Source organism: Orcinus orca, chromosome 1 (assembly GCF_937001465.1).
Source record: "Orcinus orca chromosome 1, mOrcOrc1.1, whole genome shotgun sequence".
NCBI classification, from domain to species: domain Eukaryota; kingdom Metazoa; phylum Chordata; class Mammalia; order Artiodactyla; family Delphinidae; genus Orcinus; species Orcinus orca.
The window spans coordinates 106,711,976-106,724,350 of record NC_064559.1 but is presented as its reverse complement, the minus strand read 5'-3'; the positions used below and the strand labels follow the sequence as shown (position 1 = coordinate 106,724,350).

The following is a 12,375-nucleotide window of genomic DNA, read 5'->3' as shown; positions in this document are numbered from 1 at the left end:
CTTCCTAGGGAGTCGGGAAGGAATACAGTGACCCACACACTTTTAAAGTCCATTTTCCATCCTGCCTTACAGAAATGGCGCTAGAGGTGGGATAAATGAAGTTAGCTTTTTTTTTCAGATACTAACATCCTCTGAGATACAATCATATAGAGTATTTTCTCATTTCTCTTTGGGGTAGAGCTCAGAGAGCTTTTCTTCTCCCTTTGGTAGTATAGAACCATTTGTACTGTAGAAAGAATAGCTGGGAATATGGAGCCGCATATAAGGCAACCCAATTAAAAAACAGAAGGAATGAGTCAGTGGGACAGTACATCAGAGTGATTTCTGTGGGGTAATAGTTTCTGCATCTTAATGCTTTTTGGACTATGGATTTAAGCCACCCTCCCACTAGACTTTTGGAGCAATAACTTTTTTAAGCCTTTTTTATTATGATTGAAAGACTACCATGTTGCTTTTAAGTAGTTTGAGTATTGACAGAAGGTAAGTTCTCAACTTCTTTCTATGTAATCACTGAGCCAGGATGAATTTCCCAAAGAAATTTCCCAAATAAAGCAAATTTATAATTTGCTTCCAGCAAAGGATGGGAAGTGGAAGGGACCTAAAACTGTAGAGCTGACAATACTAATTTTATCAGATTTCAAATAAGAATAATTAAACTTATAAAGTGACATACTAATTCTTTTTGCATTACTTTCCCTTTTTGTTGTTTAAAGTCAAATTCCAGAAATAAAAATCTTTATCATACTGTTTTCTTCTTGCTAAAGCTGGAAGGATAAAATAGAAAGTTCATCAACATCAGAAAATATTTGATCTAAAGTAATATGAAGAGTAGGGTTGTTAATTAAGTACATGAACCAAATGGACTTCCTTGTTCCCTTTGAGAACTCATGATTGTCTAGGAAATGCATGTAGGTTTGTTTTTGGTATATTACATGAGTATACAGTGCTTCCTTTTGCAATTATCAAAATCACTGCTCTGAAATACCAACCTGTCTCTCAATCTGTGAACTTTAGAGGCATGTATATATACAAGTATGTTTTATAAACCATGAATTTCTGTCTGTTTCCATGAAGTACTATCAGTTTGATAATAAAAGCAGGTTTACTTTTACCACTTAAAGTTTTGGCCTTAGGGCTGTTGAGAAAAATTAGAGTGATTCATAACAATTTAAATGAAGAAGGAAGTGATGTGTTAAATAATCCAGTAATGTGGTGGTGCTAGATTATTTCTAGGACTATTTCCCCACCAAAACAAGCTGTAAATAATTCATTTCTTCATGGCACTGTGTTGTGTTAAATTGTGTTAACATTTGTGCTGAAATGGAGCGTGTACTTTTTTATATATGTTAGAATTTCAGCTATAGTTGAGACACAGAAAATTGTCACTGATCCAATAAAATTATCAAAGGCCAAACAGTAACTATTTGGTTTCATTCTTAAAAGATTTATGAGAAAAGTAGAGAAAGCTCATATCTTTTTTTTTCTTATAGGAGAATCAGTCTATTGATTATTGTACTAAAATTCCAAGTCAAATAAGGCTCAGGAAATTTAACTAAAGGATGAGGAAGAAACCTGAATTTTTCTACTCTCAAGGAAGTGAGACTAAAGAAACAGCGTTGTGCTTCCCCCAGAAATGTGAAATGGACTACTTTACCTTCAAAAAACATTTCTTGCTCTCCTTGCTGAAGGAGAGTAGTAGAAAGTGGGATGAAAATTTGAGGAGTCCATTGTTTTGGTGGGTGGTGCTGTCCCTGTGTATATTCCTGGAAAGGCCTGTTTCTTGTGTTCTTTGAGGAAAAAAGAGATCATAAGCAGGAAGAATTCCTTGACATTACAGACTTTTAAGTCACTGAAAACAGTTGCCTTCTGAATTGTAAGCTTGTAAGCTGGAAGGGTACCTAAGAGATATTGCAATTTAAAGACAAAGATATACCATGAAGGGGCTTGACTGCAGACAACAGATTTCTAGCTACTTCAGTTCCAATATCAGAATCTGTCTAGTTAAAGAATTTTATTTCTTGGCAGAAGCTTATGGAAGATTATATGAAATCTTAAAGTTTTCTTATGGTCCAGAAGGGAATGGATGCAGGTAATACTGCAGTTTGATAGGAGACCTTTTTTCTTTGATCATCTCATGTAGCATCATAATATTTAAGTCATCAATAGTTGGTTCATGACGTGAACAGGTGAGAGTTCTTGTAATGAGCACATGGCAGAGTGCCTAGGAGTGAAAGTGAGGTGAGCCCAGAGGACATAAGAGCCTGGCACTGAGGAAAAAACAGCCGGGCGCTTGTCACTGCAAACTTGTTCGTGCTGTAAAGTTTAGCTCTTTGAATCCCCTTTCAAAATTAGTCAAATAGGACTCCTATGTTCTGAGTAACTTTATGGGAAAATATTACTCCTTTTCTGTTGGTTGCGTATAAATGGCTTAAAAAGGAAACAATAATGATGGTAGAGTAGAATTTGGAGAATATGGTCTTGTTGCAGCCCAGTTGGGACTCATTACTGAGCATTAAAATAACACTTCATGACTTTCCCTCAAGGCTTATTTGTGCATGATGGAGTTTTAAGGCAGTTATTATTTAATGATGATGAATCCTATTTGTAAAACCTATTCAAAAGAGTTCATCTTAATCTACTGATAGATCTGTGTTTTTTCAACTGTCCTGCAAAGTAGGGAGAACATAAGAGTGTTACTTCAAACCTCCTGTTGGGGAAACATATTCAGCAGTGAAGAAGTACAGATAGACTCAATTAAGATCATCCAGTAAAAACATTAGGTATAGAATTTTCTTCTGCTGAGTACTTTTAGGTTCTACGGTCTTTTTCTACCCTCAACTTTTCAGCCCATAGACCAGTTTACCAACAATAATTTAAAACAATAATAATAATGCAATATACTGAGTACACAGTATATGCCAACCACTATTCTAAGCCCTTCAAAAGCACCAAACCCTTGAAAGTTGACAGGTGTATGGAGTGGATATTACTATTAACCCTAATTAATAAGTGATGGAACTGAGTTACAGAAAGGTGGTGATTTGTCTAAAGTCATGTATCTAATGATGGGAGCAAAAATCTAACCTAGACAATCTGGCTCCAGAGTCCATGTTCTCAATAATTATGCCATCCTCAATTTAGAAAGCACAGAAGTATGAATTTTTGCCTCAATGATGAAAAAAAAAGACCTTGTTTTTACATACCACTTAAATTTTTGCCCAAGGATTTTATAGTATTATAGAAGTTTATTTCTATACACTTTATAGAGTCAGGTAGTTGATAGAAAATAATTTTCTAAATCTAAGAAAGGGAAGTTTTGGTACCATCTCCATTATGTGTAGTTCAGAGCCTAGAAACTTGGAAGAACCACAACTTGAGAAACTACCATCAAAGCCTCAAATAAAAGGTTTTAATAAAATTTCCAGTCTAACATGTAAAACTTAATCCTGGAGATAAAACCTGGAGAAGCAAGTTAAATTTGAATAAACAGATTCTTAGCTTTCAGAAATTCTAAAGGTGGCAGACCATTTTATTTATTTATCAAACATAAGCACTCCATCAATATATAGTATCTTTAAATTAGAAATTTAAAGTACTATTCCAACTTAGTTCTGGAGACAGTGTTTTGTTGCTTTGTGAAAGCATAGAAAAGGGTATCCTCCACAAAAGAGAAGTCCTTTATTGTCATTTTAAAAAAAAAACAGAAATGGTAAAAACAGAAAGAGGAACGGCTAATATAAACTTATAGATAGGACCTTGTGTGGGATAACTTATTCCAATGTTTTCTATAATTTTTTTTTAACTTTACCCCTCAAACAAACACACACAAAAAAGGCTTTAACATTTTAATTCAGATTGGTAAAGGTCTGAGCAACCCTTAAAGCTGCCCTGAAGGAAGTATGGCAGACTAAGCTAGATGAAAAAATGAATGAGGAAAACAAAACCCCTAGTAGTAGAATGTCAGGATGAAATGGGCATTTTTGCTTTGTCTCCACTTAACTCCTGATGAAGTCAAAATCATGGTATCCTGCCCCAGAGTGAATTAAAGAGAGAACATTATGTAGAGATGGAGATGTGGCATCAGAAAGGTTGACAAAGGTAAGTGGAGGGTAGAAAGGGTTAGACAAAAGCCTTCAAGGCCAGGGACAATCACTCTTTCTAATCCCCACTTACCCTACTTCTGGAACCTAGTACAGGAATCATCATGGGATGTGGGCCCAGAGTGGTATGGGGGTGAGGATCCTGACCTCATAGAGCTGAACCTTCTTCAACCACAGGATCATTCTCTAGTCCAACACTCAGAAGGGAAACAATGTGAAAAGTGTGTTTTCTTAATCTATCACTGAGTGGGACAATTCATTTTCTTTGCAGGGAGAGAAAAATGTTCTGATCTCTATTGCTGTACAGGGAAAGATTTTCCAAAATGAGCGTAATATGATAGGGATGTCCTCAAGTGAATTAGCATCCTGGGTTCAGTGAGTTTCCAAAACAGCCACAGCTTAGGAATTGTGTTCATTCACCTCTACACAACCAGTGTTCTGAATAAGATGGTTCTAGGGCTGGTTTGAAAAAGTAAGTATTGGAAATCGCTACTATACACAGCCTGCCAAGGATCTCTAAAGATGCTGAATGGTAAAGGTGCCTCCTTGTGAGTAGGGCTTTATTGAATAGGGTACTGCCTTAGTCCAAAGTTAACACAACATTCACAGTAAAGACCAGGGAATAAGTCAAAAGATTAAGCTGTTAGGACTTTAATGAGATTGGCCTGGGCCATTGCAAATCCCTGGTATAAACTTGCAGATGCCAAGAGATGGAACGTAAGTGTGAACTGGCCCTGTTCACCTTACCTGTTGAGGGTAGTGAATGCTCATTATTCATGCAGAGCCTTTCATTCACAGACGTCTGAGCTCAGGAGCAGGTTCTTTGCTCTTGGAGGAAGAGACAAAGATCTGATTTGTCACCAGAGGGAACAGTGAGTTGCCTCTGCCTGAAAGCCCAGAGACATGCCATCTCCGCACAGCTCTTACCCAGAAGTAGCTACGTAACCTAGGTCAAGCCACCTAATCTCTTTGAGGCCCAGGTTTCCCAGTGGTCATAAGAGGAGTTTTAACAGGTTGGTTGCCGAGGCCAGGGTCAGAACTAGATCTCAAAATTCTCTAACTTGGGCAGATTCTGTAAGACCCGGGGAGTGTCACGGTAGATTTTCTTTGGTTTCCAAATGAATTAACCACTATAAATTCCTACACTTTCAGAAGAAATCAGTAATGTGGGCCACAGGTGTCAATCTAAAATTTGATGAATGGCCTTATTTTAACAGATGTGGAGAAGAAGAAATGCCCTAGATTTGTGCTGTCTGATATGGTAGCCACCAGCCATGTGTGGCTATTTGAATTAAATTAATTTAAATTAAATTAAAAAATCAGTTCCTCAGTCATGCTAGCCACATTTCAAGTCCTCAGTAGTCACATGTGACTACTGCCTACTGAATTCAACAGCAGAGACATGAAATCACAGAAAGTTCTATTGGTCAGCACTGCCCTAGACCTTTACCCGGACCATAAACTGCAACTACTTGTTCCTTAGTGCAGGCATAGATGTTTGCACCCCAGAGTGACTGTGTTCATCTTTGGGGAATGGAAGAACGGATTAAATTCCATTTGGACAAAGCAGTGCAGGAAACCCTTCAGGCACAGGATGTTGGCATTGGACAAGAGTTTGAGGGAGGTGGGAGGAGGGGAGGTTAGAGGAAGGGGTTAGGAAACAGCTGAACTGTTCTCTGCCACGGGGCTGGACTAGACCTGAGCTTCTGTAGGACACAGGACCCTTAGAGGAGGGTTCCTCAGCGAGATTATCACCCCACTCATGACTGATCCCAGCAATGGAAAAGTGTGAGAGGAGCCGGGCTGCCCTAATCCCAAGGAAATCAGGAACCCTCTCAGCACTCGATGGTGGGAAAAAGTTGTCACGTTGGGCCCATGTCACAACAGGGAAAGTTATTACATAGACAGTCAGTGGCTAGAGGAGAATAATTCTGGCTTTCTGGAAATAAGTGAGGGGGGGGTAACCACTCTATCTAACAGTCTGCTTCTTAAGTACAGGTCTATGCAGTCAAGCCAGCTTATGTTTTGAGGTTTAAGCTTGAGTGTTAGCAAGAAGGTATCAGTGATATGGTGAAGAAGCTTTTCTACAGAGTTGGTACCTTGGTGCTGCTTTGCGTGTCAGCCCTGCTGGCTAGGGGGCCATCCATGTGGGGAAGGGAAGAAATCAGAGGCGGATGGCAAAAAGAGTGTAATTTTAGCTGCTGTCTGGAAGGCACGTGTAAAGGGAGTCACCTTTGTCTTCTGGACCTACTTCTAGGTGCAGCTGCAGGGGACGACACAGAGGATGCGAGCACGGAGTTCACTGACAGTATTGAGGAGGAGGCTGCACACAACAGCCACCAGCAAGTAAGTCCAAGTCAGGTACTGGGGCCCCAGGGTGCAGAGCTCGTAGCCCTTTGCGGACTGGTGGTCTCCTGCAGCCCTTGTGGGCCTGGAGTGAGAAGCTATCTTTTTAGATAAACCACTTCCCAGTCTTCTTCCTGCCCTCCCAGCCACCTTGCCAACCCCTATCCTCACTCCATTTTTCTTTCCAATCCACCCTTTTTACTCCTTGTATCTTGTGTTCCTGCTCCCTGCCCCCTCCTACCCTCCTTTGCTCCTATGTACCGTCTATAGCTATAGCTTCAGAAGAATTTTTACTTACAACAAGACCTGAACACTTACCCTCTTGGGCTTTTGTAACTGAAACACATCACAGAAGACAGGGAGTCATCGAAGGGCTGCTTGGGGAGGTGGCAGGCCTAGGACCTGCTTCAGGAGAGTGTTTTCTGAGGAACTCCAAGAGGAACGGAATGCTTCCAAAGCAGGGATCATTCTCAGTGAAGTCTCACTATATAAAAGAGAACCTTGTTGGGCAACCTGACAATCTACCCAGGTTGTGACACGTCAATGACCAGCAGATGACACTTCAAGAGCAAGCCCCTGTCAAACCTCAGAACTTGGTACCCAAGGCTAAAACATTGTTCCCACCAACCAGCATTGGAAGGTGTAACCAGCATTTTCTCAAGCTCAAGAGCAGAATGTCCTAGACCTCAGAGATTAAGTCACCAATAGTGATCCCATAGCACCCACTGGAACGCCTATGTGTCTTCACCTTGCCCAGTGACATTTAGCAATCACATGTCCTGGATGGACCAGGCCTGCGACTCTCTGAGGTTTTTTTTGTTTGTTTCGTTTTGTTTTGCCATACACGGGCCTCTCACTGCTGTGGCCTCTCCCGTTGCGGAGCACAGGCTCCGGACGCGCAGGCTCAGCAGCCATGGCTCACGGGCCCAGCCGCTCCGCGGCATGTGGGATCTTCCCGGACCGGGGCACGAACCCGTGTCCCCTGCATCGGCAGGCGGACTCTCAACCACTGTGCCACCAAGGAAGCCCGACTCTCTGAGTTTTTAAGGGGAAAGTGGATCATTGGTATCTGTCCTTCTGCAGAAGCAGCTGGCTGGGCTTTTCCAGTGATAGGCTCCTTGGAGCTATTAGGGAAACTATAGGGGACATGAGGCTTTCTGGGTCTGCCTCTTCATCTCCTGCATAAGAAAAAGAGGAGACGTCTAATAAACCAACAGAAAGACCCAAGTGAGCAGTCCCCAAATCTCACAGGATTTGGCACAGTCTTTGACTCTTGAGGACACAAGCAATTGTCTGGAATACCTCACATCCTCAGCACAGTTTCTTTACCTTCTACCAAGATTCCCTTTTTGCTGCTCTAGACACACCTGACCCTAACTTCTCCCTTGAGTTCCTGCATGAACTCCACTTCTCCTTTTGCTTGGACAGCTTATTCTGAGTCCTCCTAACCGGTGCTTGTAAATTTAATTATGTACACCACTGCCCCTCTGGACAGATCCCTTACCTCTCACTCCCTGATTTCACTGAGGATCTTGGGTGAGAGAGAAGGATCTGCAGGATGAGAAAATATCCACTCTAACACAGAGCTAGATTGGGATGTCAGCAGGTCACTGATGGTTATTGCTACTCTGGGTCAGGGTTAACTTCAGAATAAGTGAACAGGAGACACGGATATGGAGAGAGCCAGATTCCGACTGATGTGGTCCAAACTATGCCTGATAGCACGAGTTCTTCACTCTGCTTCTCACTTATAGGGAAACTGGTTTGTAAAGTCACTTCTTCCTCAACCTTCTTTTCTATAGCCGAGCGTGGAGAAAATGATCAGACAACATTTTGAGGTCAGTCCAAGCCTGGAATAAACCTTTACATTGGGGCATTTGTACTTCCCTTGCAATGTCTTCCCTATCACCTGGCATAGGAGATACTTAATAAGTTAGACAAGTATTTACCTGTTGGATGAAAAATATCTTGGGTAAGCACTGTTTTTCTCTGTATCCCCTTTCCTTGAAAAATCAATCTTCAGTTTTGGGGAAGGAGGTGTGTGAAATCATTGTAAACTTACTTCAACTTTTCTGAGGTTTGTTGGTGTGACTCTCCTGCTACCAATTAAATAAAGCTTGTTTTGTCATAACTGTTTTGTGTCCAGATTCTCAAAAATGTGTTTGCTTGTTTCCCGGGAACTGGTCCCTTAAGATTGAGCTCTGAGCTTCTCCTAGTTGTGTCCTTGGGAGGTAGACCTTATCCTCAACACCAAGCTCCCTTCCCACTTCAAGCATACGCACACTTCCCCTAACAAACACATCCAACTTTGCCTCTTAAGACAAGAACCACCTTTTGGCCAAAGCAGATTGCTTCATCTTTAATTTTGGACTCACCCTCCTCAGGAAGTGCCAGGCCTGGCCGTGATGGTAATTGTCCTCAGATAACCTCTCACACAATTCCATTCCCAATCAAATGTAAGATCTGTAACGAATACCTAGGAAGTTAGTTCCTGTGAAAGAAACTAGAGTAATCAATCATTGCCTTTCTTCGTCCGAATTTTTGCAATGGAGAAAAGTTAATCAACAAGCAAAACTGCAAAGGAGCGTCAGTGATGAACTTGAAAAAAGATCATTTTTAATACCCTAATGCTGTCTGAGAAATGAATTACACCGTGGGAGGTATGAAGGAATAGGGCTAAAACAAAACCACTCTATTCAAATAAGAGATCAGATCTGCACATTGATCTCCATGGGGCAAATGAAAAACCAGCACACATGAAAGTTGAATTATACCATGGAAGCAATAGAATAGATGAATTAGGAAATGTGAAGAACAACAACAGCAACAACTACCTATAAGAGACGTAGTTAACAATAGAGCTAAAGGATTCATACTACCACCACATACACTGGAAGCCCTGGGGTTTTACTTCAGGAAAAACAATAGAAATACTAGCTTTCCATAGATGTTAAAGAAAAAAATAAAAAGGTTAGATCCTGAGTCACTTTTCATGCATTTACATTTAAATTTTACAGACAAGGCAGCTAAAGTAAACTCCCTTGGACATGGAAATATGAAAAGGCAAATTAGCCTGGGAACAAATCAGACCTCTATTTTCTCATTTAAAAGTAAGAAATCAGACCAGATGAACCTTAAGGTCCCTTCTGGTATTAACATTCCATGGATCTTATTTTTTCTTTTTAAAGAAAGTAGGTATATTTACATCAATAGAAGATAACATACATCTAGAAGGCACTTTAAAAATAGATGGTATCATTAAAGTTAGACATTTTTAAGCAGAAGGAACCCTGAAGGTTTAGAAAAGAATAAATGTGTCCATATTCAAAGCTGATGACATTGTTTAGTTAGTTGCAAAGAGTTTATTTAGAAAGGTAATGTCACATAATTTAAATGAAGGGTGAGGTCATAAACTTTCAAAAGTGGTTTTATCCAGTCCCCCTTCCTTTATTTTGACCCAAGTGCTTCGTGGCACATGTGGGGATGGCCACCAGTCCAACTAAGCCTGGCAGTAGAACCATAGAAACACATTCCCAGGAGCCTCTCAGTCTCAGGCTTACAACCCCAGGTGGGATGGGATGCCTAGGAAATGAGCACCTGTGTGAGGCATCTCTTCCTTCTTTGACGTGGGTGCGTATCTCTCACATCTCTTTACAACCTCAACTGCTATGCTACTAAATGCTTTTACACATACGTGCCATATGAATCAACCCCAGGACATACCTGAAACCTAGACTTTATCATGCTGTTACAAGGTCCAAAGCAACAGTCAATGGCTTTGTGCCAAGCCGAGCAGCTGTTAATCATTGATCCATTTAAGCTCCTCTGAGCCCTGTTCTGTCCAATATATCAATATTTCTGACCTAACTGAAGCAATAAAGCACATAATTAATTCTACAAATCATCCCTAATCAAGTGGCCGCTACATGATTTATGGAGATGCACATAAATATTTTGATGACTTTGATGATTGTGAAATGATTCTGTATAGCCAGAATGAATTTGTGACAGGAACAAGTCATTATATTTATAGAGATAAAAGAAAACAATATGACCCAGAAATAGCTGTGGGGAGAGTTGGAAAATTGGGAGGTCAAAATTGACCTGAAGTTAAGTAAAACCCCAAAATGCTGCCACTGAAAGGAAAAATAAGCCAATATGACATTGGGATATAAGATTAATATTCAACAGACAGGCGAGAAATTCACATACTAAAACGATTAGTCATACACTAAGTAGATTATCATACTCATGTTTTGGTTTCTACACTTTTAAAAGCATGGGAAAAGCTGGAGAGGAGCCCAAGACGAACAATAAAATTTTAAATTTAAAAAATTATTTATTTTTATTTTTGGCTGCATTGAGTCTTCGTTGCTGTGCGCGGGCTTCTCATTGCGGTGGCTTCTCTTGTTGCAGAGTGTGGGCTCTAGGTGTGCGGGCTTCAGTAGTTGTGGCACACGGGCTCAGTAGTTGTGGCTCACGGGCTCTAGAGCGCAGGCTCAGTAGCTCTGGCACATGGGCTTAGCTGCTCTGTGACATGTGGGATCTTCCCAGACCAGGGCTTCAACCCATGTCCCCTGCATTGGCAGGCAGATTCTTAACCACTGTGCCACCAGGGAGGCCCTAAAATATTATCTGAGGAAAAACTATACAATCTGCTCTAGTTGAACATTAAGGAGTAACTTCAAGAGTATCCTCAAAAAACAAAGGTGATGGGAAATTGCTTCTGCTTGTTTTCTTCTCACGCGCTTAGATTTGTAGAGAGAGTTTGGCTGGCAACATCAGCATAGGGTGATCACCAACAAGGGAAATTGGTTGCTAGGCAGGTGGCCTCTCTTTAACTTCTCAGCAATTGTAGAGTGTGATTCTCCTGTTGCCAATGAAATTAAGGTTGCTTTGTCTTAACTGTAGCTCCGCCTATACCCTAATTCTCTGACTCTGACTCCTGATTCCTGAGTGCCCAGATCCTTCCTCGTAATCATCCTTTTTGGAGTCTGAGTTACAGCCTCAGGCTTTGAGCTTTGGTATCTTAGCCATGATCTTTGCAGTCAAGGACTCAGGTGTTGAGCTGATGAAGCTTCCTGACTGTGAGAAGACTCCCGGAGAACTCTGTCCCCTCAGAAAGAGAAGGATCACAGCATCCACACTCTCCAGTCCTGTTTAAACCTCATTTGTTTGCTTTTGTTTTAAGTTTGTTGTGTGCTTGTGTTTTTTTCCTCACCCACCTCTGCCCATGGCAACAATTCTCCCTGCTTGTGGGGTATGTCCTCTCACCCAAACCAGTCTCCAGGGCCCTTATGGCTGAGGAGTCCTAGAGGGGGAGCTCCTTTTAGGTCTGCCTGTTTTGGTCCCCTAGAAGGCTGCCTTTGTGATCTGATGTTCCTCATAGATCCTCTTCAATGCACTAACTTCTTTAAACCATGATTTTCTTTCAGCTCATCAAGGTAGCTTTGGAGAAAAGCCTGGCAGCTGTGGAGACCCAGAACGTATCTCTTGCCCCTCCATCCACGACAGGAGAGGACAGTGACAGGGGTCTTCAGGAGGAGATGCTCCACCTGAGGGCTGAGATTCATCAGCTCTTAGAGGAGAAGAGGAAAGCTGAGGGGGAACTGAAGGAGCTAAAGGCTCAAATCGAGGAAGCAGGATTCTCCTCTGTGGCCCACATCAGGTAGGATGTGCACCAGAGAAGGGGAGCCTGCTGACGGAGAGGCTACCATAGCCAAGGGACTCACCTTGCTGCTGCCAAGGCATTTGTGCTGCCGTGGGGCTTTTTGATCCACATCCCGTGCTCCGTGCATTAATTGTTCTACAGATTCTTAGAAAAGTTAATCATATTGGATAATGGGGATTATCAATAATTACCATTCAAACTATTAAAATAAATCTGGTCTTAATTCAGTATAATAATGTCCATTATTAGCTATACATA

The 12,375-nt window shown here is 41.3% G+C and overlaps 1 protein-coding gene across 48 annotated transcripts in view; it reads left to right on the top strand.

Annotated features, from left to right (window-relative positions):
- The window catches only part of PDE4DIP (phosphodiesterase 4D interacting protein), a 288,606-nt gene that overhangs the window by 165,628 nt on the left and 110,603 nt on the right, over positions 1 to 12,375 (top strand). For 47 of the 48 annotated variants that reach the window (XR_007473525.1, XM_049702093.1, XM_049702136.1 and 44 more), the window contains 2 exons: positions 6,358 to 6,446; positions 11,882 to 12,114. Coding sequence is in view for 47 of the 48 variants with exons in the window: in XM_049702093.1 (XP_049558050.1) it covers positions 6,358 to 6,446; positions 11,882 to 12,114 (322 nt within the window). In the remaining variant the exon portion in view is untranslated. Of the gene's footprint in view, positions 1 to 6,357; positions 6,447 to 6,716; positions 8,578 to 11,881; positions 12,115 to 12,375 lie in introns of those variants that run through there. The other variant, XM_033436910.2, reaches the window with a different exon arrangement.